The following is a 24,946-nucleotide window of genomic DNA, read 5'->3' on the forward strand; positions in this document are numbered from 1 at the left end:
TCAGAGTGTCCCATAGACGCTGACTTTGGCCACGGAGATGCTCTCTGTGTAGTGGTTCAGGCCTTTCTCGTACAGGACGTAGAGCTGGGGGTCCAGCTCCTCCCCGCCCACGCTGCTCTCCAGGGCGGCCAGCGATGAGTAGCCACTGGGCCCTGGCCACAGCTGGACTGTCTTCTTCTGCCAGGAGGTGCTGTTGCTGAAGCTCCAGCGCAGGGTCAGGTTCACTCCTGGGGAGAGTGACAGGTCGGGGCGGGGCCTCGCCTAGGGGGCGGGGCCTCGCCTAACCCCCCCCCCACCTCTCCGGGCCCCCCATGCACTCACGGAACTCCGGGTGGGCTGGATTGGAGAAGAAGACGATGCCTGAGTTGGTGGCTACTGCCCCGGCGGCCACCACGGGGTCCACCAGCTCGGGGTCGAAGGTCACATCACGGGGCCTGAGCGAGTCGCAGGCGTCGTAGCTGCGGAGCACGATGCGGCAGTGGCAGTGGTAGTTGTTCTGGTTCCGGGCATTGATGATGACCGAGCCATCTGGAAGCTCATAGGGCTAAGAGAGAGGCGGGGGCGTCAGGGCGGGCAGGGAGCAAGGAGGGCACACACGCCCATCCCTCAAGGCGGCCGTGGACAGAGCTGGGCAGGCAGCCTGGTCTCTGGGGGATGGAGCAGTGGAGGGCCGGCAGGGCCAGGGGCCCGGGGCTTCTCAGACTCCTGACCTGGCACTCGTCAGGGTTGAAATCATTTTCCCGCTTGGGCTGGCCGTAGGGGATGCCGCTGATCCCGCTCCCGTAGCGCCACGTGGCGCCGTGGTCGTCGCTGAGCAGGCAGAAGACGCCATCGCGCTCCAGGGTCCCGTGGCCACACACGATGAGCCGGCCCTTGCGTGGCTCGTGCTGCTTCTGCGGAAGGGGGCTGGGGGTCAGTGTTGGGACTGAGACAGAGAGGGACACCCAGCGCTCCCCAACAGGAAGGGCAGGCCTGGCCCCTTCAGTCTGTCCGTTTTCACTGAGGATCCTAGAAGAATCTCACAGAGACTGCCTGAATTAAGCAGTTCTTTTTATTTTTATTTTTATTTTTATTTTTATTTTTATTTTTGTGGCACTGGGGATGGAACCCAGGGGCATTCTACCTCCGAGCTACACCCCCAGCCCTATTTTTTTTAATTTTTTATTTTGAAACAGGGTCTCACTGAGTTGCAAAGGGCCTCACTAAGTAGCCTCAAGATCCTCCTGTCTCAGCCTCCCAAATGCTGGGATTACAAGCGTTCGCCACCATGCCCAGCCTAATTTGGAAATAGAGTCTAAGTCGCAGCAGGCCTCCTTAAGTTACTGAGGCTGTTCTAGAACCTGTGATCTCCTGTCTCAGCCTCCCAAATATTGGGATTTACAGATGTCTAGTACTGGGTGCACAGTACTGTACGAGCCGCCTTGTCCTACTTTGTATAAATAAAGCCAGGACAGTCCTACTGACGACCCCCAAGTTGGAACTGGGTGGCAAAGTCCCATCTCCCCTCCTAGGGTGTTTGGTTTCTCCCAGGATGTGCCTTTTTTCTAAGTAATCCCACCCAAGCCAGAAAACCTGACTCCACAGACCTTGCTCCTGGGAAGGAGTCCACTTGGGGGCTTCGCCACTCCCCACACGGCAGCCCCCCTCCACCCACCTCCCAGGACACACACCTGAATGCCGGAGCCCGGACCAGGGGCAAACATTTCGGTGCCAATGTCCAGGGAGAGATTCCGGGGTGGGCTCCAGGAAACGCCATCGTCCTTGCTCCATACCAGCATGGTGGAGGCCACCTGGCAGCGGACTCTGTGAGCACAGAGGGAGTAGAAGAGGAAAACCACCCCTGTCTCCACGTCGCTCACCACGGCCCCCAGGTTCAGCCCGTCCGCCACCTCTCCGTCATCTACGATGAACGCTGTGGAGGACCACGTGCTGCCTGTACAAAACAGCGTGGGGGGGGGGAGACAGCGTGAGAACTCTGCAGGTCCCCTTCCCACCCTTCTGTCCCATCCCTGCCTCTCCCTAGGGAACCCTGGCTTTATAGCAGCTCCAGGGTCTGTTTTTTAAATTTTGAGGCAGGGTCTCACTAAGTTACTAAGGGTCTTACTAGGTTTGTTGTTCAGCCTCCCAAGTACCGTGATTACAGATGTGTGCCACTTTACCTGGTTCTTTATCACTGTGTGTGTGTGTGTGTGTGTGTGTGCGCGCGCGCGCGCGCATGGTGTATGGTACCAGGGGTTGAGCCCGGGGGCATTCTACCAATTTATTGAGACTCTGTTTCAAAATAAAGAATAAAAAATAGGGCTGGGAGTGTAGCTCAGAGGTAGAATGCCCCTGGGTTCAATCTCCAGTGCCAGCCAGCCAGCCAGCCACACACACACACAAAATAAACACACAAATAAATAAAATCACAACCAAGTGCCAGCACTTATACCTATACCTCTTGCCCTATTTTGTTTTTTTTCCACTGCTTCAGTCACTTTCCCCACTGCACAAAATGAGTTATTTATAAGTTATTATACTGCCTCTCTCCTGTCGATGGAATATAAGTCTCATAAAAGTAGGAACTTTTGGTCTGGTTTTTTTTTTTTTTTTTTTGGTGGTACTGGGGGTGGAACCCAGGGGCTTTTCTACCTCTGGGCTACACTCCCAGACCTATTTTTCATTTTATTTGGAAACAGGGTCTCACTAAGTTGCTGAGAGCCTCACTAAGTAGCTGAGGCTGGCTCGGAACCTGCGCGATCCTCCTGTCTCAGCCTCCCAAGTGCAGGGATGACAAGTGTGCGCCACCACGCCCGGCTCAGTCTGTTTTGTTAATGGCTCTGTTCACACATCCTAGAATTGTGCCTCTTGAGTGAATGTCCAATTGCTTGGTTATCCAAATTCCCAGATCACTGCCCTGTACCTTTTTCCTCTTTAGGTTCCTCCCACCCCCCGAGAGATTCAGGCTTCTACCCCCTCAAATTCCCCTATTCTCAGAACCCTTGAATACCCCCAATCCATCCACCCGACAGAGCACTGGCTCCTTCCAGCTCAGGCACGTTTATACCCTGGTCTGTGGACCTTCGCAGAGCGATGAACTTGGCTCCCTCATCGGATGCAGACATTTTTCTGGCCTCCGCGAAGGCGAGGAGGGTTCCTCGAGGGGTGGCTGTGATTAGGGGGATGCGGAAGGTGTCCACCGAGCCGATCTGCCGGCCGCTCACCCACAGCAGCTGTTCCATGGTCACCAGCGGCTGCACCTGCGCGGGAAGAGGAAGAGCCACAGGGTTAGCTTGACGATGGGCCGCAACTCAGTAGGATGAGGGAGGGAGGGGACACGGGGATCTCAGAACAAGAAAAGGGAACCCGAAGGAGACTTTGGAGTGAAGCTGGGGGCTCAGGGTGAGGGAGGGGCTCTGAGGGGAGAAGGAACCCTCAGGTAGGGGCCGGGACCCCAAAAGGAGGGGGGATTCGAATGAGAAGGCCCGGGGCTCATAGAGGGTAACAGGCTGGGAGCTGATTACGGGACCGGCTCTAGGGTCCCGCAGAGTCCTATTGCGAAGAAGGGGCTCGGCAGCCACTTCCGGGGGACCCTGGGCAGCGGCCACCCACACGGGTAGGGGCTGGGGCTAGGACAGCGGCCACTCACCAGACTGAAGTCATTCTTAGCCCTAGCCGCCTCCAGTCCTGCCAGAGACAACAGCAGCTGGACGATGGCGGCCAGCACCCGGACCCGACGGCCTTCCCAGGAGCCCGGCACCGGCAGTGCCCAGGGCCTGCCCAGGAGCGCCGCGCCGGGCCGCTCCCCCGTCATGTCTCCCAGCCGCGACCCAGGGCCTGGCCACTAAGCTGACCCGAGCTGGGGTCGGTCAGCTGACCCCCGCCCTTTAAAGGCTCAAAAAAACCACCTCCAGCCCCGCCCCACGCCGTGCTCGCCCGATTTAATTGGCCCTCGGGCACTCTGACCCCTAGCGCCAAGCCACGCCCCCTGAAACCTGCCCTTGCGATTGGTCCTCTTTGACGCGCCGGAGCACGGGACCCGGACGCGAAGTCTATTGGCTGGGGAGAAGGCGGCCTCAATCCCTCCGAGCCTCTTCATTGGCTACTGTCTTATTACGTCACAGGGGCGGGAGCCAGTTTTAAAGAGAATAGCGAGGGGGCTGGGCCAGCTGGGATTCCCGAGAGGGACCACGTCTTTGTGGAGGGAATAAAAACCGCAGATTTATTTGAGAAAACAAAATATCAATCTTTAATACAATCTGTTTGCTACAGAATCAGGGTCTGTCGGGCAAATTGCGGCGGGGCGCTAGGGCGTCGGCACAGGCGGGCGCAGCCCTGGGCCAGGACCTGGTCGCTCATTTCTCCCTCTTGTCCCCAGGGGGCGCCTCGTTCTTCTTGCCCAGAATCTTCAGGAGGGACTTGGGCATGTAGTAGGGCCGATCCGCGGAGCCGTCGTTGCGTTCCAGATCCTCCACTGAGCGCAACGCAGACGGCTCGGGTTAGAGCGCCGGGGCCGGAGATTGAACCCAAGGACATTCTACGTCTTGCCTATACCCCCAGCGCTATTTTATCTTTTATTTGGAAGCAGGGTTTGCTAAGTTGCTGAAGCTGACTTACAACTTGCCATCCTCCTGTTCCAGCTTCCCAAGTATTGATGTGCACCACCATACCCAGTTTTGTGGTACTGGGATTAATATTTTAAATTTTATTTTAATTTTTTAATTTTAATTTTTTAATTTTTGGTGGAACTGGGGGTAGAACCCAGGGGCTTTCTACCTCCAGGCTATACTCCCAGACCTATTTTATATTTTGTTTGGAAACAGGATCTCACTAAGTTGCTGAGGCTGGCTTCTAACCTGTGTGATCCTCCTGTCTCAGCCTCCAAAGCGCTGGGGATTACAAGCATGTGCCACCACGCCCGTCTGTGGTACTGGGATTAAACCCAGAGGCCTTCTTTCTACCTCTGACAGGGTCTCCCTGGGTTGCCGAGACTGGTCTTGAACCTGCCATGCTCTGGCTCAGCCTCCCGGGTAGTGGGATTGCACCTTGCACCACCATGTCCATCCTATTGTATGTATTTATTTATCTAGGTACTGGGAATGGAACCCAGGGACATTGTACCTCTGAGCTACACTCCCAGGCCTATTTTATTTGGAAATAAGTTCTTACTAAGTTGCAGAGGGCCTCACTGAATTGCTGAGGCTGGCTGCAAACTTGAGATTCTCCATTCTCAGCCTCTCAAGTAAGTACTGGGATTACAAGCATGCACCACCTAATCTGGTTCTTATTTATTTGATTTTATTTATTTATATAGTATTACAGTACTGGAGATCGAACCCAGTGTCATTCTACCTCTGAGCTACACCCCTAGCCTGAATGTTTTTATTTATTTGGAAGCAGGGTCTCATTGGGTTGGTGAAAACCTTGGTAAATTGCTGAGGCCGGGTTTAAACCTGCGAGCTTCCTGTCTCAGCGTCCCAAGTACTGGGATTACAAGTGTACACCATCACGACTAGCTCCTTTATTTTTATTTATGTATTTATTTTTTATCCTTTTATTTATTTAAATTAAAAAAAATTTTTTTTGAGTGTCTGGGGATGGAACCCAGGGGCATTCGACTTCTGAGTTACACCCCTTGCCCTATTTTTTATTATTTTTTCTTGCGGGTCTGGGGAAGGAACCAAGGGGCACATTCTACCTTCGAACTATACCCTCAGCCCTATTTTTTAAATTCTTTTTTTTTTTTTTTTTTTTTTTTTTTTGCGGGTCTGGGGATGGAACCCAGGGGCATTTGACCTCCAGGCTACACCCCCTGCCCTATTTTTTATTCTTTATTTTGAAACCGGGTCTCACTGAGTTGCAGAGGGCCTCACTAAGTAGCTGAGGCTGTCCGCGAACCGCGATCCTCCAGGTCTCAGCCTCCCGATTAAATTCTTATTTATTTATTTATTTATTTTGGTGGTACTGGGGTGCCTGGAAACCCTTCTACCTCCAGGCTACACTCCCAGACCTATTTTATATTTTTATTTGGAAACAGGGTCTCTTAAGCCAGCGCGGCTGGCTTCGAACCTGCGCGATCCTCCTGTCTCAACCTCCCAAGCGTGGGGATTACAAGCGTGCGCCACCACGCCCGGCTTTCTTTTATTCTTTTATTCTGAAACAGAGTCTCACTAAATTGTGGAGGGCCTCGCTAAGTAGCAGAGGCTGGCTGCGAACCATGATCATGCTGTCTCAGCCTCCCGAGTGCTGGGATTACAAGGGTGCACCACCACGCCTGGCTTTATTCCTTATTTAAAAACAGTATCCCCAGGTTGCTGAGAGCCTCACTAAATTGTTGACGCTGTTCTTGAACCTGTGATTCTTCAGTCTCACCTTCCCAAGTATTAGGACTACAAGCATGCGCCATCACATCCAGCTTATTTTTTGAAACAGTTCCTCTAGGTTGCTGAGGGCCTTGCTAAATTGCTGAGGCTGTCCTCAAACCTGCAATCCTCCTGTCTCAGCCTCCCAAATACCGGGATTATAGGCTTGTGCTACCTTGCCCAGCTCAGTGGGGGGCCTTTAGGTTGGGGGGAGCTGTCTGGTGGGGGTGTCACTCACGGAAACAGAGGAAGAGGGTGTCCACACACATGCCAAAGACGCTGAAGAAGCCGCTGGCGATGACGTAGGCTCCCAGGATGGAGGTCTGGAAGACAGAGCCAGTTGGGGTTTCAGGAATCCTTTGGAGAGCTGGGGCAGGGGTGCGAGTCGGAGGGGAGTCACTCACCAAGATGGGCAGCCAGTAGTAGTTGAGGTGGGGGTTCTCAAAGTCTTTACCCAGCCCCTGGATGCGACCAGAGAAGAAAAAGAAGGCCAGGACCCCTGCAGGAGAGCACTGGAGGTCAGGGCTGCTCCCCAATGCCCAGAAGCCCCTCCCCTCGGACCTGGGCGCGGGCTCCCACTCCTCACCCACGCCTCCGACCACCAGCAGCTTCCCGAAGAACAGCAGCAGGTCTGTGACTTTATCCAGGACCACCACCCTGTACCGGAGTTAGGGTCGCTCTTGAGTAAGAGCCTGGTGGCACTGGGAGCAGAAATGACTTCGGAATTTGCAAGGACTGTTTCTTTTTTTTTTTTTTTTTTTTTTTTTTTTTTGGTACTGGGGATGGCACCCGGGGGCAATCGACCACCGCACTGAGTTGCCGGGGGCCTCACTAAGTAGCTGAGGCTGGCCATGAACCCGGATCCTCCGGTCTCAGCCTCCCAAATGCTGGGATTCCAAGCGTGCGCCACCACGCCCGGCCCTGCAAGGGCCGTTTCAAATGAAAATTATTAGCTGGGCGTGGTGGTGCACGCCTGTAATCCCAGTACTTGGAAGGAGGATCGCAGGTTCATGGCCATTCTCAGCTTACTTGGTGAGGTTGTCTGCAATTTAGTGAGACCTTGTTTCAAGATAAAGAATAGAATCCCAGCATTTGGGAACCTGAGGCTGGAGGTTCCTGGTTTGCGGCCAGCCTCAGCTACTTAGGCCCTTTGCAACTCATTGAGACCTGGTTTCAAAATGAAGAGTAAAAAATAGGGCTGGAGGTGTAGCTGGGAGGTAGAATGTCCCTGGGTTCTATTCCCAGTACTGCAAAATAAGTAAGTAAGTAAGTAAATAAATAAATAGAAAGGAAGAAAGAAAGAAAGGAAAGAAAGGAAGAAAGAATAGAAAATAGGAGCTGGGTTTGGGGCGCACGCTTGTAATCCCAGCATTCGGGAGGCTGAGACAGGAGGACTGCAGGTTTGCAGCCAGCCTCAGCCATTTAGTAAGGCCTTCTGCAACTCAGTGAGACCCTGTTTCAAAATAAAGAATAAAAAAAATAGGGCTGGGGTTCAGGTCAGAGGTAGAATACCCCTGGGTTCTATCCCCAGTACCGAAAAAAGAAAGAGAGAGAGAGAAAGAAAGAAAGAAAGAAAGAAGGAAAGAAAGAAAGAAAGTAGGGCTAGAAGTGTAGCTCGAAGGTAGAATGCCTCTGGGCTCAATCCCCAGTACCTCAAATAAAATAAATAAATATAAACAAAAAATAAGAAATAATGTTGGGGGGGTGTAGTTCAGAGGTAGAATGCCCCTGGCTTCCATCCCGAGTACCGCACACACATAAAATAGAAGCAAATACAATTCCATTTCCAGGTGGCAATAACAGATGGAACCAAGTCCAGGGCCGGCTGAGCACAGCGCCGCCGAGGACGGCCGGCGCGCCTGGTGGCCCTGTGGACGCCTGACCTGAGCACGTTCCTCATGAGCAGCATGAAGGCATTCTTGGCGGAGACACAGAAATTCTTCCCGTAGATGGCGATCTGGGGGCGCGGGAGGGAGGCTCAGTCACGGGGCGGGGCTGGGGGGCCCGGGGCGGCTTGCGCGCGGCTCACCATGATGTAGGCATTGCGGTTCAGGAACTTGATGAACTTCTCCAGGCACCAGAGGCAGCACTTGAAGCAGCACATGATGCAGCGGGCCACGGGGTTCTGGGCTCCTGGGGCGAGGGAAGCCCAGTCTGGGCGCCTGGCCGCGGACCGCCCTCCCCAAGCACCGGGCGGCTCCCGGCCGCTCACCTCTCAGCTTGTGGTCTATGTATTCCAGGGTGATCCGGGCTAGCTGCACAAGGGTCAGGATGAGGGCTCCAAACGCCAGCGAGCCGGTGTGGTAGCTGCAGAGGCGGGTGGGCCGTTGGGGACGGCCGGGGACCCTGTTGCTCACAGTTCCCGGGACCCCGCCCTGGCTTACCGGAGGGTGCGGATGAAGGCAGCGGTCAGGGGGAAGGTGGGGATGTCCCGGGGCTTGTGGAAGGCCCAGTAGAAGGAGGCAAAGGCCCCGGCCAGGACGCACTGGCCCAGGGCCAGTACCCAGTTAAGGGTCCAGAAAAGCCCCAGGACCCCGTAGATTTGCAGGTTGAAGAGAAAACGTTGGACCAGGCCTGTGGACGAGTAGCCCTGGAAGACGCACATCAGCCCTGGGCACAAGCTCTCGGACTGGGCCTGGTGGTGGCAGGGGGGAGGACAGGTTGGCGGAGGCCCAGCTTCAGAGGCCACAGTGCTGGGGTCTGACCTCCCCCAGCTCCTTCCTGGAGAGCTAAGTCCTTTCAGGAAGCCCATCTCCAGACCCAGACTGTGCACGTCTGACTATTGTGCAAGTTATTATAATAGCTTCCCTGTCCCTGGACCGGGAAGAGCTCCCGGGCCACACCTGATAGTGTGTGCTCTCCCTCTAGGGCCTGCTCTCTTGCTTCCTCTTTCAGTAACCTGCCTGGGAAGTTTGCCGCTCAACCAAAACACCTCTCAGTGAGCCGGGCATGCTGGCGCACTCCTAGAATCCCAGTACTTGGGAGGCTGAGTCAGGAGGCTCGCGAGTTCTGGACTGCCTCAGCAAGTGGTAAGACTCTTAACAACCTAGTGAGACCTTATTTTTTTGTTTTGTTTCTTTTTTTTTTTTTTAAGGTACTGGGGATTGAACCCAGGGGGCGTTCTACTTCTGAGCTACACCCCCAGCCCCTTTTATTCTTTATTTGGAAACATGGTCTCACTAAGTCATGAAGGCCTCACTAAGTAGCTGAGGCTGGCCACAAACCTGCGATCCTCCTGTCTCAGCCTCCCAAGTATTGGGATTACAAGCATGCGCCACCATGCCCAGCTAAGAGCCAGTTTAAAAAAAAAAAAAACAATAAACAAACAAAAACTATTTCCCAGAAAATTGAATATGGGTATTTGATATGAAGGGATTATTGTTAATTTTGTTAGATGTGATACTGACATAGTGGCCATGCTTTTTTTTTTTATATTAAGAGAGTAAACCCAGGGGCATTCCACCTCTGAGCTACACCACCAGCCTTTTTTTATTTTGAAACAGGGTCTTGTTAAGTTGCTGAGGCTAGCCTCGAACCTGCAACTCTCCAGCCTGTCTCCCAAGTATTGGGATTCCAGGTGTGTAGCACTGCACCCAGCTAAGAAAGCTTTGAGGACAGGAAATCCCCAGCAGTCTAGGGCCAAGCCCTGGAACCGCCAAAGGGAGTCTGCAGAAGGAGCCCCCCCCCCGCAACCCCCCCTCCCCCCGGAGTCCTGGTGCGGAGGGCAGTGTTCAAGGAAGGCAGACTTAGCAAAACAACCCCGGCAGGTATCAGATCAGCTCTTATCAGGTGCCAAGCTTATACTAAGCGTTGTTTGTACAGGATGTCATTTAACCTTCTCAGCCACCCAGAGGAACAGGTATTACTTTTTTTTTTTTTTATGGTACTGGGAATGGCACCCAGGACACCCCTAGCCCTATATTTTATAGTCTTTTTAAATTTTGAAACAGAGTCTGAGTTGCAAAGGGCCTTGCTAAGTAGCCGAGGCTGTCCGCAAACCACGATCCTCTGATCTCAGCCTCCCAAATGCAGGGATTGCAAGCATGTGCCACCACGCCTGGCTTCCCAGCCCTATTTATTTATTTATTTTTGCGGTACTGGGGATGGAACTCAGGGACATTTTACCTCCAAGCTACACCCCCAGCCCTGTTTTTTATTTTGAAACAGGGTCTCTGTAAGTTGCAAAGGCCTCACTAAGTAGCTGAAGCTGTCTGCGAACTGAGATCCTCCTGTCTCGGCCTCCCAAGTGCTGGAATTAAAAGCGTGCGCCACCACGCCCTGCTCAGGATATTATGATTCTCTCCATTTTATAGAGCAGCAGGTGAGCCTGGCGGGTGAAATCCCAATGGTTCTCCAGGAGCACCTTGCTACCCAGACCTCCCCGCTCCTGCCTCGGGCCCTGGCTGGCCTCAGCTTCCTCTGTGCATCATGGTGGTAGGTTATGGGACCTTGGGGGAAGCTCTTGGCCTCTCCAGTCTCAGTCACCTCCACCCAATGAGGGACCTGAACTGGTTGGCTCCTGAGGTCCCCCTGCGCCCCCCACCTGCCCTCACCGTGGGGTCACACGATTGATTCACGGTCACGTTCTCACAGCCGGGCGTGCTGGCATTGGACACCCAGTAGACGTACTGGGGTTGCCCCGAGGTGGCCAGGTACCCAGAGGGGAGTCAAGGAAAATGCGGTCACGGCCGGGCTTGGTGGCACACGCTTGTAGTCTCAGCATTTGGGGCTGAGACAGGAGGATCCGGGTTCGCAGACAGCCTCAGCTACTTAGGCCCTCTGCAACTCAGTGAGACCCTGTTTCAAAATAAAGAATAAAAAATAGGGCTGGGGGTGTTGCTCGGAGGTAGAATGCTCCTGGGTTCCATCCCCAGTACCAGAAAAGAAAAAAAGAAAACAAAGTCACGTGGTATCTGCGCAGGCCGCTCCTTAGGGACAGGTCCTGGGTGCTGAGGCGGGTTGGCACCCCCACCCCCCGGGCACCGGGACTTGGCCTGCCCATGTGGCCCCTGCTCTGCCCAGCCAGGAGGGCGTGCCAGGTGCGGCCAGGTGCCCTGTGGGCTGGCTGCACCATCCCTGCACGCCCCGGGGCTCCAGCAGGGGCTGACTGGTAGCCTGAACAAAGGATACAGAGCAGTCGTGGCCCAGTACACAATGCAAATGACCAGGAGGACAAAGGTGACCAGAGGGTAGAGCATGGTTGACATCATCTGTCCCACAGCCCTGCAGAGAGAAAAGAGCGGTCTGCCAACACAGCCCGACCCAGGCGCATCTCCTGGGGCTGACCCTGGCATGGCCCCTCATCGGCCGCGGCCAGTGCCTATCCAGCCCCCGGGCTGCCGCCTTGGGCCAGTGACTCTTCTTTTATTTCCTCCCTCCCTCCCTCCCTTCCTCCCTTCCTTCCTTCCTTCCTTCCTTCTTTCCTTCCTTTTTTTTTTTTTTTTTTTTTTGGTGGTGCTGGAAGTGGAACCCAGGGGCTTTCTACCTCCGGGCTATACTCCCAGACCCATTTTATATTTTATTTGGAAACAGGATCTCACTAAGTTGCTGAGAGCCTCACTAAGTAGCTGAGGCTGGCTCTGAACCCGTGCGATCCTCCTGTCTCAGCCTCCCAAGCGCTGGGATTACAAATGTGTGCCACCACGCCCGGCTTCCTCCTTCCTTTTTTTTTTTTTTTTTTTTTTGCGGTACTGGTGATTGAACCCAGGTACATTCAACCCCCAAATGACAACCCCAGCCCTAATTTTTATTCTTTATTTGGAAACAGGTTCTCACTAAGTTGCAGACGACCTCACTAAGTAGCTAAGGCTGGCCGCGAACCTGTGATCCTCCTGTCTCAGTCTCCTGAGTACCAGGATTACAAGTGTGCGTCACCACGCCTGGACTGAATGTGTATTTCTTACTTCCCTAAGTAAATCTGTCTATAACTCTACTCTTTGTCTTGAATTCTTTTCCAAGCCACATCTGTACCACAACACAACCCTATAAGGCAGGAATTGCTACTATACGTGTGTGTGTGTGTGTGTGTGTGTGTGTGTGTGTGTGTGTTACTGGGGATTGAAATGAGGGGCCTCCTACCTTTGAGCTGCAACCTTGGCCCTATTTTATTATTTATTTTTTATTTTGAAGTAGAGTCTCATTAAGATGTGGAGGGCTTCACTAAGATCGGCCGAGACTGGTCTTGAACCTGAGATCCTCCCGTCCTAGCCTCCCCAAAGCTGGGATTACAGGCATGTACCATCACACTCAGCTTATTTTTTATTATTATTATTATTATTATTATTTTTTTTTTTTTGCAGTACTGGGAATGGAACCCAGTGGCATTCTACCTCTGAGAGACATCCCAAGCCTTAATTTTTTATTCTTTTTTTTTTTTTTTTTTTTTTTTGCGGGTCTGGGGATGGACCCCAGGGGCATTCGACCTCCAAGCTACACCTCCTGCCCTATTTTTTATTTTTTATTTTGAAACAAGGTCTCACTGAGTTGTGGAGGGCCTTACTAAATAGCTGAGGCTGTCTGCCAATTGCGATCCTCTGGTCTCAGCCTCCTGAATGCTGGGATTACAAGCGTGCGCCACCACGCCCGGTTCCTATTTTTATTCTTTATCTTTTCTTCGGGTCTGAGGAGGGAACCCAGGTGCATTTGACCTCTGAGCTACACCACCTGCCCTATTTTTTGTTCTTTCTTTTGAAACAGGGTCTCACTGAGTTGCAAAGGGCTTCACTAAGTAGCTGAGGCTGTCCAGAAACAGTGATCCTCCTGTCTCTGCCTCCTGAGTGCTGGGATTACAAGCATGTGCTACCACGCCCAGTTTTTATTCTTTATTTTGAAACAGGGTCTTTCACTGAGCTGCAAAGGCCTCACTAAGTAACTGAGGTTGGCCGCGAGCCCAGATCCTCATGTTTCAGCCTCCTAAATGCTGGGATTACAAGCGTGCACCACCATGCCTGGCTTATTTTTTATTTTCAAACAGAGTCTCACTAAATTGCAGAGGGCTGTGCTACACTGCTAAGGCTGGCAGCAAATCTGTGATCCTCCTGTCTCAGCCTTCCAGGTACTGGGATTACAAGCACGCCAACATGCCTGGCTGCTATTATACCCATTTTACAGATGGGAAGCTGAGGCTCTGAGAGGCGTTCCCAGCAGTGCTACCCACTTTTCCTGTGTGGCTTCCTACCACCTCCCTCCCTGAGCGCCCTCCCTCAGGCTGCACCGGGGCCGCAGCCCCTCGGACGCTGACCTGCTGGCCTCCTTCAGCAGGGCGATGGCGATGCGGATCCGCTGGCGCAGGAAGATGAGCAGGAGCAGCAGGACGCCCTCCAGCACGGCCAGCACGATCACTGCGGGCACAGCGGGCAGCGGCCGGTCAGCCAGGCCAGCGGGCTGGCACAGGGCAGGTAGGGGTGGGCGGCTCGGGGCTGGGCACTCACGGGCGGCCAGCCAGGTCTCCTGCACGCTCTCGTAGGCACGGAGGTTGGTGGTGAAGCCCAGCTGGGAGATGGAGGCGCCCCGGTCTCGCAGCGTCCGGTACTGTTCCCAGCAGTGGTAGATGCCGTAGGCCAGCACGCCCAGCACCCCCAGGATCAGCACCAGCACCAGCGGCCCGGCCACCAGGCGCAGCAGGAAGATAAACAGCAGGCTCAGGACCAGAGCCACGCCCAGGGCGCTGCGGGCAAGGCGGCAGGTGAGGCCTGACCCAGCCTCGGGCCTCAGAGGCTCCCGAAGACCTTGCCAGCCCCAGCCACGCGCTCCTTCCTTCCTTCCTTTCTCTCTCTCTCTTTCTTCTTCTCTTTTCTTTTCTTTTCTTTTCTTCTTTTCTTTTCTTTCCTCTTCTTTCTTTATTTGTATTAAGGATGGAACCCAGGGGCATTCTACCTCTGAGCTACATCCCCAGCCCTATTCTTTATTTTATTTATTTATTTATTTATTTATTTATTTATTTATTTATTTGTGGTACTGGGGATGGAACCCAGGGGTTTTCTACCTCTGGGCCATATCCCCAGACCTATTTTAATATTTTATTGGAAACGGTATCACTAAGTAGCTGAGGCTGGCTTCGAACCTGCACAATCCTCCTGTCTCAGCCTCCTAAGTGCTGGGATTACAAGCATGCGCCACCATGCCCAGCTGTATTCTTTGTTTGAAACAGGGTCTCACTGAGTTGCAAAGGGCTTCACTAAGTAGCCGAGGCTGTCTGTGAACCTTGATCTTCCTGTCTCTGTTTCCCAAAAGCTGGAATTACAAACGTGTGACATCATCTTGCCCAGCTCTTTTCTTTCTTCCTTTCTTTCTTTCTTTCTTTCTTTCTTTCTTTCTTTCTTTCTTTCTTTCTTTCTCTCTCTCTCTCTCTCTCTCTCTTTCTTTCTTTCTTTCTTTCTTTCTTTCTTTCTTTGAGGTAATGGGGATGAAACCCAAGGACATTTTACCTCTGAGCTAAAACCAGACCATTTATTTATTTATTTATTATTTTCTGGTATTCAGAATTGTACCTAAAGGCTTCACTAGGCAGCTGAGGCTGGCTGCGAACCTGCCATCCTCCCGTCTCAGCCTCTCAAGTACTGGGATTGCAAGCATGCGCCATGACACCTAGCTTTCCTTATGAATCCTGATAGGGCCGTGATCTGCTCTGAACTCCGGCTCCTCCCGCTCTGTAAACAGCCTCTGTTTCAGATGTGGAGCTGAAGGAAAGTTAGGAATGAAAAAGCAGAGCCAGAGAGCAGGAGGTGGAGTGGGGATCTGGTGACTCACACAAGAATCCAGTACCAGGACTGGGCAAAATCTTCAAAGATCCTCACGGTGATGTCTCGGGCATTGATGGTGTCAAGAAGACCACTGTCGGGGGGAACAAGTCAGGTGGGGCTGCGGGCTGGCAGGGCGCAGGGCAGCTGCTGGGGAGTGATGCCTACCTGACCCCCTGAGCGACGGTGCTGTTGTTGATCCAGGGGAATTCAGGCAGTGTGAAGTTAATGTTGACTGACGGGAAGCAACGGCCCAGGGCTGGAGGAGGGGACAGGGGCCACTGGGTAGGGGTGGGGCTTTGCCTGCAAAGTCCCTGGGGCTGGGGAGGCTTAAGGAGGCGGCACTGCTCTGAATTCCACAGGGAAGCGGGAGCTCCAGCCCTGCCCTGCTCTGTGGAGCCCAGGTTGCTCCTTACCCTCCCATGCCACAGCCCACCATCCATCACCACCATCACCGTCATCATCACCATCATCACCACCATCATCACCATCATCACCACCATCACCAACATCATCACCATCATCACCACCATCACCAACATTACCATGACAATCACCATCATCACCATCACCATTACAATCACCATCATCATCATCACCACCATCACCACCATCACCAACATTACCATGACAATCACCATCATCACCATCATCACCACCATCACCATCACTACCACCATCACCATCACCATCCATCACCACCATCACCATCATCATCACCACCATCACCACCATCACCAACATTACCATGACAATCACCATCATCACCATCACCACCACCATCACCATCACCATCACTACCACCATCACCATCACCATCCATCACCACCATCACCATCATCATCACCACCATCACCACCATCACCAACATTACCATGACAATCACCATCATCACCATCACCACCATCATCACCATCACCACCATCACCAACATGACCATGACAATCACCATCATCACCATCATCACCATCACCACCATCATCACCATCACTACCACCATCACCACCATCATCACCATCACCATTACAATCACCATCATCACCATCACCACCATCACTATCATTGCCAGCACCACCATCATCACCACCATCACCAACATCACCATTACAATCATCATCATCACCATCACTACCACCATCACCATCATCACCACCATCACCACCACCATCATCACCATCACCACCACCACCATCATCATCATCATCATCACCGTCACCGTCATCACCATCAACATCACCATTACTATCATCATCATCATCAGTACCGGCAATTGAACCCTGGAGCATTCTACCTCCGAGCTATGCCTCTAGCCCTTTTTATTTGAAACAGGGTCTCACTAAATTGCCGAGGGTCTTTCTAAGTTGCTGAGGCTGGCCTGGAACCTGTGATCCTCCTGTCTCAGCCTCCCAAGGACTGGAATTATAAGCTTGCGCCACTGTGCCTGCTCAGGCAGGCTTTTTAGTCATTTATCTTGCAAAGATGAGGTTACAAGGTACAAAGCGGTTGAGCAATGGGCCCAAGACCACTCAGCTGGAAACTGCCACAATTCACAGCTGGATCCATCTGGCCTCGGAGCTTTCTTTCATTCGACACACCTCCTACTGTACGAACACTCGAAACTGGGCATCTTTTAGCCAGGCGTGGTGGCGCACACTTGTCATCCCAGCAATTGGGAGGCTGAGACGGGAGGATCGTGGTTTGCGGACAGCCTCCGCTACTTAGTGAGGCCCTTTGCAACTCAATGAGACTGTGTTTCAAAATAAAGAAAAAAAAAATAGGGCAGGGGGTTTATCTAGGAGGTAGAATGCCCCTGGGTTCCATCCCTAGTACAGAAGAAAAAAAAAAAAAAACCTGGGCATCTTATCTCAGACTAAAAAGTCATATATGTATGCATATATAATTTATATTTTTGTGATACCAGATATTAAACCCAGAAGCATTCTACCTCTGAGCTACACCCCCAGCCATTTTAATTTATTATTTAATTATTTATTTTTGTGGTACTGGGGATTGAGCCCAGGGGCCATTCTACCTCTAAGCTATACCCGAGCCCTATTTTTATTTGTATTTTGATAACAGTCTCACTTTTCCTGGAACCTGGGATCCTCCTTTCTCAGCCTCCCAAGTACTGATTGCAGCTGCCCTGTCTGGCTAAGCTGTGTGGTTTTACTGTCTGTGCCTGGTATCCTTACTTGAGAATAAACATAGCTACAGGGCTGTTGCCGGAGGAGGAAATTCATGCTTCTCACCTGGTGTGGAGGGGAGGAGGAAACTGGGGCAGAGTTCCTGTTGCAGGCTCTGGAGCACTATCTGGCGGTGGGAAGGGGAGGACAGACACACAGACATGGAGCAGGATGGAGAAGAGGGTCCCAGCGTCACCACCACCACCATGGGGCTCAACCTGGCCAGTTCGTGATCATCTACCACGCCCCCCCCCATGCCTGCCCACTGCAGGCCTCCCAGGGACAGCAGTGACGCCGGAGAGGTGCTCACCATATCCGAGGGCACCCCGGGCAGGCAGAAGTTCCTGTTTTCTTTATAGAAGACCTCCCCGACCGTCATTGAGAACTGACTGCTTTCCACCGCCCAGGGGGTGTCGGGGCAGGAGGGCACACACACCTGGCGGCAGAGAAGGCGCTAAGGGCTGGTGCCTGGGGCCCTGGGGATGGGGAGGGCAGAGGCAGGCCCCGGGCTCCCACCTGGGGCGTGGGACACTGTAGGCCGTTCTGGGCGACCGTGATGACGTCGCTGGCCACAATGCAGCTGAAGATGTTGAAGTACAGGACGTAGGGCCTTTCTCTGCAGGAGAAGAGGGAGGTGATCACGGGGGCCTGTCTGGCCTTGGGAGAAGGGAGGGAATACCGAGGACCCCATGGGACCCAGAGCAGTCCCGTGGAGCCTGGCCCTGCTCAGCTGGGGAGGTAGAGGAGACACCTGAATGATCCCAGAACGGTTCACAGCCGAGTGGCTAAGAGCCTCCATTCCAGAGCCTAATTTCCTCCTACCACTGTTTTGACCTTGGGCAAGTCATTTAACTGCGCTCTGTCTCATGTAGAAATGAGTTAGGTAGAAAATGACAGTGCCTGCTTTGTATAAAATGACAGTGGCTAGCTAGGCGTGGTGACGCAGGCTTGTAATCCCAGTACTTGGGAGGCTGAGACAGGAGGATCGCAGGTTCAAGGCCAGCCTCAGCTACTTAGTGAAACCCTGTTTCAAAATAAAGAATAAAAAATAGGGCAGGGGGTGTAGCTCGGAGGTCAAATGCCTCTGGGTTCCATTCCCAGACCCACACACACAAAAAAAATTGGTAATGAGGATTGAACTCAGGGGTGTTCTACCTCTGAGGTACATACTTAGCCGTGTGTGTGTGTGTGTGTGTGTGTGTGTGTGTGTGTGTGTGTATGTGTGCTTATGTTGTGCTGGGGATTGAACTCAGGGGCATTCTACCTCTGAGATACACACCCAGTGTTGTGTGTGTGTGTGTGTGTGTGTGTGTGTGTGTATACATGTATGGTGCTGGGGACTGAACTCAAAGGCACCTCCCTCTAAGCTATCCCAAGCTATTTTTATTCTTTTTTGTGTTTTCGGTATTAGGGGATTGAACCCAGGGGCAATTCTACTTTCAAGCTACACCCCAGCCCTATTTTTTATTCTTTATTTTGAAATAGTGTCTCACTGAGTTGCAAAGGGCCTCACTAAGTAGCTGAGGCTGTCTGCGAACCTGTGATCCTCTGGTCTCAGCCTCCCAAGCATGGGGATTACAAGCGTGCGCCACCACACCTGGATGTTAATTCTTTTTGATTGTGAAACAAAGTCTCTTAAGTTGTGCAGGGTCTCACTACTTGCTGAGGCTGTCCTCAAACCTGTGATCCTTCTATCTCAGCCTCCCAGGTCCTGGGAGGACGGGCGTGCACCACGATGCCCAGCTCACAACCAAACTGTAGCCACCCTAAGGAGCGACCTCTGCATTCTAAACCCATGCACCTGGCCATGACTTTACATTGCTTCCCAACCTATCTGGGGGACCGGAGCAGGCGGGTGTCAAGGTGGCCTGGAGCAGGGGCCGGATCTGGGGCTGTGAGTGAGGCAAGACAACAGGGAAAGTGGGTGCGGGCTGGCCCGGCCCAGCCGCTGGCGTTGGGGGTCCCCTGCCCTACCTCACCTCCCTCGGCCCCCGTCTCTGTTTCTACTTACTTGTTCTCCCCGAGTCCGCAGTAGGCCCCAGTGGAGTTCCGGGGGTACAGGACTTGCCGGGGGTCTCCATACAGCCAGGCTGGAGGCAGACACACAGATGAATGGCTGACATGGGGGAGCTGAGGCAGCCCCGCGGGGTGGTCCTTTCCCTGGGTGACCGCCCGTCACCCCGCCGCCCGAGGCTCTGGCACTGGACACTCACCCACGAACCCCACCACAATGTAGCCCACTATGAAGAGCAGGAAGAGGATGCAGCAGATGATGTCTGTGCAGCTCCTGCGAGAGAAACGGGGTGCTTTGGGGAAGAATGGGGGGCACGGGCCTGGGGTGTGGGTGGGAGAGTTGGGCAATGCTGGAAAGCGGGTATCTGCAGATTTTGTGTGTGTGTGTGTGTGGTACTGGGGATTGAACTCAGGGGGCATTCTATCTCCAAGCTGCACCACCAGCCCTGTTTATTTTATTATATTTTTTTGTGGTATTAGGGATAGAACCCAGGGGCATTCCACCTCCGAGCTACACTCCCAGCCCTATTTTTTTAATTCTTTATTTAAAAAAATTTTTTTTGGTGGTACTGGGGGTGGAACCAAGAGGCTTTCTATCTCCGGGCTATAGTCCCAGACCCATTTTTTAAAAAATATTTTATTTGGAAACAGGGTCTCACTAAGTTGCTGAGAGCCTCACTAAGTAGCTGAGGCTGACTTCAAACCTGCACGATCCTCCTGTCTCAGCCTCCCAAGCGCAGGGATTGCAAGCGTGCGCCACCGCCCGGCTTATTCTTTATTTGAAACAGGATCTCACTAAGTTGCAAAGGGCCTCACTAAGTAGCAGCTGAGGCTGTCCACGAACTGTGATCTTCCTGTCTCAACCTTCCAAATGCGGGGATTACACACTTGGCTTTTATTTTTATTTTATTTTTAAAATTTATTGTTATTATTTTTTTGGTGGTACTTGTGTTCCTAGAAACCCTTCTACCTCCAGGCTACACTTCCAGACACCTATTTTATATATTTTTATTTGGAAACAGGGTCTCGTAAGCCAGCGCGGCTGGCTTCGAACCTGCACGATCCTCCTGTCTCCGCCTCCCAAGCGCGGGGTTTACAAGTGTGCGCCACTGCGCCCAGCTATTTTTATTTTGAGACAGGGTCTTACTAGGTTGATGAGAGTCTCACTACTTGCTGAATTTGTCCTCAAATCTCATATTTTCCTGTCTTAGCCTCCCAAGTCCTGGGGAGTAAAGGCATGTGCCACCAAATCCCTCCCTCCCTCTCTCTTCTTTCTTTCTTTCTTTCTTTCTTTCTTTCTTTCTTTCTTTCTTTCTTTCTTTCTTTCTTTCTTCCTTTTTCTTGGAAACTTTTTCCTGGGTAGGTCTCTTTCTTTTGAAGTATAACATAGAAAAGCACAACTCAAGCCAGGCGCACACCCTTGTAATCCTAGCCTTCGGGAGGCTGAGCCAGGAGGATCACAGGTTCCTGGACAGCCTCAGCTACTGCTTAGTGAGGCCCTTTGCAACTCAGCGAGAGCCTGTTTCAAAATAAAGAATAAAAAGTAGGGCTGGGGGTGTAGTTCAGAGGTAGAATGCCCCTGGGTTCCATCCCCAATACCTCAAAAAAAAAAAAAAAAAAGAAAGAAAGAAGAAAGAAAGAAAGAAAGAAAGAAAGAAAGAAAAAGAAAGAAAGGCACAACTCAGGGTTAAGAGTGTAGCTCAAATGGTAGAACACGTACTGAGCACTCTTCCCAGCACCACACACACACACACCCCTATGCGTGCACACACACACCCCTACACATGCACACACACCCCCTACACATGCACACACACCCCCCTACACATGCACACACACACCCCTATGCATGCACACACACCCCCCTACACATGCACACACACACCCCTACACAAACACACACCCCTCATAAATACTCAGTTGAATGAGTTTTCTCCAAACACACACACACCTGTGTAACCAGCACTGCAATCAAGAAACAGAATAGAAACAGAATGTCCCAGCACCAGGAAGCCCCTGGATGCCTCCTCCAGGCTTGCCAAATGCCCCAGGGAGCCATTCTCCTGGGGCAGGATATTTTTTTCCTCTCACAAGTGTCTTTTTTTTTTTTTTTTTTTTTGGTACTGGAGATTGAACCCAGGAACCTTCTACCTCCAGGCTACACTCCCAGACCTATTTTATTTTTTATTTGGAAACAGGGTCTCACTAAGTTGCTAAAAGCCTTACTTAAATTGCTGAGGCTGGCCGAACTGGTAATCCCAGAACTTGGGAGGCTGAGACAGGAGGATTGCAGGCTTGAGGATAGCCTTAGCTACTTAGTGAGGCTTGCTGCAAGTTCGTGAGACTCTGGTTAAAAATAAAGAATAAATATAGGGCCGGGTGTGGTGGCGCACGCTTGTAATCCCAGCATTCAGGAGGCTGAGACTGGAGGATCGCGATTCGTGGACAGCCTCAGCTACTTAGTGAGGCCCTCTGCAATTCAGGGAGACCCGGTTTCAAATTAAAGAATAAAAAATAGCAGGGGGTAGCCGGGCGTGGTGGCGCACGCTTGTAATCCCAGCATTCGGGAGGCTGAGACCTGGAGGATCATGGTTCGCGGACAGCCTCAGCTACTTAGTGAGGCCCTCTGCAACTCAGTGAGACCTGGTTTCAAAATAAAGAATAAAAAATAGGGCAGGGGGTATAGCTCGGAGGTCAAATGCCCCTGGGTTCCATCCCCAGACCCCGCAAAAAAAAAAAAAAATAGCAGGGGGTGTAGCTCAGGTGTAGAATGCCCCTGGGTTCCATCCCCAGACCCCCCCCCCCAAAAAAAAAAGAATATAAATAGGTCTGGAAATGTATGTAGCTCAGAGGTAGAATGCTTCTGGTTCCATTCCTAGTACCACAAGAAGGAAGGAAGGAAGGAAGGAAGGAAGGAAGGAAGGAAGGAAGGAAGGAGAGAAAGAAAGAAAGGAAGGAAGAAAGAAAGAAAGAAAGAAAGAAGGAAAGAAAGAAAGAAAAGAGAAAAATAGCTGAGGCTGGCCACAAATTTGTGCTTCTCCTGTTTCAGCTTCCCAGGTACTGGGACTACGAGCATGTACCACCACCCCGGCTCACAAATTTCTTCTTTCTTCCTCCCTCCCTCCCTCTTCTTTCTTCCTCCCTCCCTCCCTCTCTCCCTCCCTTCCTCCCTTCTTTCTTTCCCTCCCTTCTTTCTCTCCTTCCTTCCTTCCTTCCTTCCTTCCTTCCTTCCTTCCTTCCTTCCTTCCTTCCTTCCTTTCTTTTGTACTAGGGATTGAACCCAAAGATACTCTTCCTCCAAGCTGTGCCCCAGCCTGATTTTATTTCTTTTTTGGAGACAGTCTCACCAGGTGGATGAGAGCCTTGCTACGTGGCGGGCTAAATTGCTTGCCAAGAGGCTGGCTCTGAATCCGTGATCTTCCCGTCTCAGCCTCCCGAGTACTGACATTACAAGCGTGCACCTCCACGTCCAGCTTCACAAGTTTCTTACTTGTGAAAGTAAAAAGGAGACCCCCCCCCCCCCGTGCTCCCAGCCCAGTGCCCAGACGCACCTGTTCTTGATGGGACCTCGAAAGGAAGGGTCGTATTTGGCTGCTCTCCCTGAGGGTCATGAAGAGGAGTGTGGAGAGTGAGCCTCCGAGGGTCGCTGCCCATTTCCTGTCCCTCCTGCATCCTTCCCTGGCCCAGGAACTGTGGGATCCAGGCCTGGTCTGCAGCTCAGCGCCTCACCTTGAACTCTAGCCGGGCACTGGCCCCTGGCTGCGTTTCGTTGAGATGAAACAAGGCTGTGTGCATGGGAGATGGCCTTGGTCCCCTGTCCCCACCCTGCCCCTAGTTCTCCTGAGGCCCCTCCAGGTGAGACGTGGGACTCTATCTCCCATATTTATTTCTTCTCTCTCTCTCTCTCTCTCTCTCTCTCTCTCTCTCTCTCTCTCTCTATTTTGTGTGTGTGTGTGGGGGGGTACTGGGGTTCCTGGAAACCCTTCTACCTCTAGGCTACACTCCCAGACCTATTTTATATTTTTATTTGGAAACAGGGTCTCTAAGCCAGCGATCCTCCTATCTCCGCCTCCCAAGCGCGGGGATTACAAGTGTGCGCCACCACGCCTGGTCCCCCAGCCCTATTTTTTAGTTTTATTTTGAAACAGGCTGCCCTCAAACCTGCGAGCCTCCTGTCTCAGCCTCCCGCCTGGCTCTCTCTTCCTTCTCTATACTCTGCTCAGGGACAGCCCAGATCTGGAAGGAACCCCTCTGAGGTCACAGTCCCTGAGGGAGGTCACTCTGGACACTGTCTCCACCCTCTGGCCCAAGGCCATGAGCAAAGAAACTGGGCCAACAGGGTCAACCCTAGCAGGGTCTGGGGATGGAGGAGGGGCCCCTAGAGACCCCCCTCTCCAAAGGAACCTCAGTCCTTAGACCACAGCCAAGCTCGGGGTGGCTGGTCCGGTGACACCTGAGCCTGCTGGCTGTTGAGATTGTGGCTGTGTCCGGTTCCCAGTCCTTCCTGAGTACACACAGGAGGAGGTGGGGCCAGGAAGCTGGGGTCCCAGTGTGGACACCGGGAAGCAGGGCGGAGGGCCCAGCCGGAGTCTGGGAAGGGGAGGGAGCCATGGCCCCCAGTGCTCTGGACTCTGTCCTCCGGTGTCTCTTGGCCGTGAGATGAATGATTGACCGAAACTGCTCCAGGAAGTCTTGAGCGGAGCTCCCTCAGCCCTCCCCGGCCCTCAGGCCGCCAGCCCCACCTCTAGGATGCCCTGCCTGCAGGGTGGCCTCCCCTCCAGCCCCCAGGCCCTCTGCAGGCAGCCCAGGCCCCAGCGCCCTCTCCTCTGCCCCTCAGCCCCCAATGCTCAGGACCCTTGGAAGAGAGCCCAGCCCTTTCTCCGCATAGATTCTGGATATAGGCTCTCCACTCCTTCTCCCCTCAGGCATCCCAGAGGGCCTACCCCTCCTCCTCAAGGTACCCCAGACAGGCTTCTACCCTAGGGGTGTCCCCAGGCCCCTCTCCACCAAGATCCTAGAAGAACCCACTCCTCACAGACCCCAGCCCATCCAACATCCCAGCCCTGCTCCCCCAATAGAAGGGACTGCCTGGTCCCGGCGTTATCCCCTCAAGCCCAGAGCCCAGGCTGGACTCCTTCCTCTGCATCCACTGCAGGACCTGCACTTACGCCCCAGCCCGAGCCCCATCCTCCTGCCACAACCCCAACTCTGCCACTTTCCATCCAAGCTTAGTTTGCCAGGGCTCTGCCCTTGGGGACCCAGGGTGCAGACCTGAACCCCCACCTCCTCCCAGGCCCCCTCCTCACGCACAGCCAGACAGACCCCAGCTACACCCAACAAAGGCTCCCCAGCCCTGGCCGTAGGCAGAGCCCTGATTCCGCTCTCATGGGCTCGTTTCCAGGGCTTGCCCCTCAGGGACCTAGACGCTCCTTGGTTCCTCTCCCTGGAGCCGGCCTCAGCCACCACGCCCTGCGGTGCCCAGCCTCCCCCGGCCTCCCTCCTCCGGCCTCTGCCCCCAGCCTCACCGTAGGCCTCGTTGTGGTCGCCCTGCTTCCCCCCCATGGCGTCTCGGGAGTGATTGGAGCCCGGGAGACCTGGCGACTCACCTGCCGCCCGCCCCGCCTCACCGCCCACGTCACAGCCCCACCCCCTGTGGTCCCGACACACTCCA

The 24,946-nt window shown here is 53.1% G+C and overlaps 2 protein-coding genes across 2 annotated transcripts; both read right to left on the minus strand.

The window, feature by feature from the left end:
- Window positions 1–3,793, minus strand: NEU1 (neuraminidase 1; the record flags this gene model as incomplete). The annotated part of the gene is made up of 6 exons (XM_080710101.1): window positions 1–227; window positions 322–544; window positions 711–893; window positions 1,671–1,933; window positions 3,047–3,239; window positions 3,629–3,793. The coding sequence occupies 6 exons, from the start codon at window positions 3,791–3,793 to the stop codon at window positions 1–3; spliced, it is 1,254 nt and encodes a 417-aa protein (XP_080566227.1).
- Window positions 3,794–4,334: 541 nt separating this feature from the next.
- On the minus strand, window positions 4,335–24,837 carry SLC44A4 (solute carrier family 44 member 4; the record flags this gene model as incomplete). The annotated part of the gene is made up of 21 exons (XM_080710593.1): window positions 4,335–4,453; window positions 6,580–6,664; window positions 6,746–6,840; window positions 6,928–6,998; window positions 8,225–8,298; window positions 8,371–8,474; window positions 8,554–8,648; window positions 8,726–8,976; window positions 10,895–10,997; window positions 11,472–11,564; window positions 13,582–13,681; window positions 13,772–14,007; window positions 15,090–15,173; window positions 15,248–15,338; window positions 17,329–17,389; window positions 17,573–17,698; window positions 17,779–17,878; window positions 19,274–19,352; window positions 19,476–19,549; window positions 22,827–22,875; window positions 24,801–24,837. 21 exons carry the CDS (start codon window positions 24,835–24,837, stop codon window positions 4,335–4,337), a joined length of 2,127 nt encoding a protein of 708 aa, XP_080566719.1.
- Window positions 24,838–24,946: the final 109 nt, after the last annotated feature.

The sequence above is a fragment of the Muscardinus avellanarius genome, assembly GCF_963383645.1.
Source record: "Muscardinus avellanarius genome assembly, chromosome: 14".
Lineage (NCBI taxonomy): Eukaryota > Metazoa > Chordata > Mammalia > Rodentia > Gliridae > Muscardinus > Muscardinus avellanarius.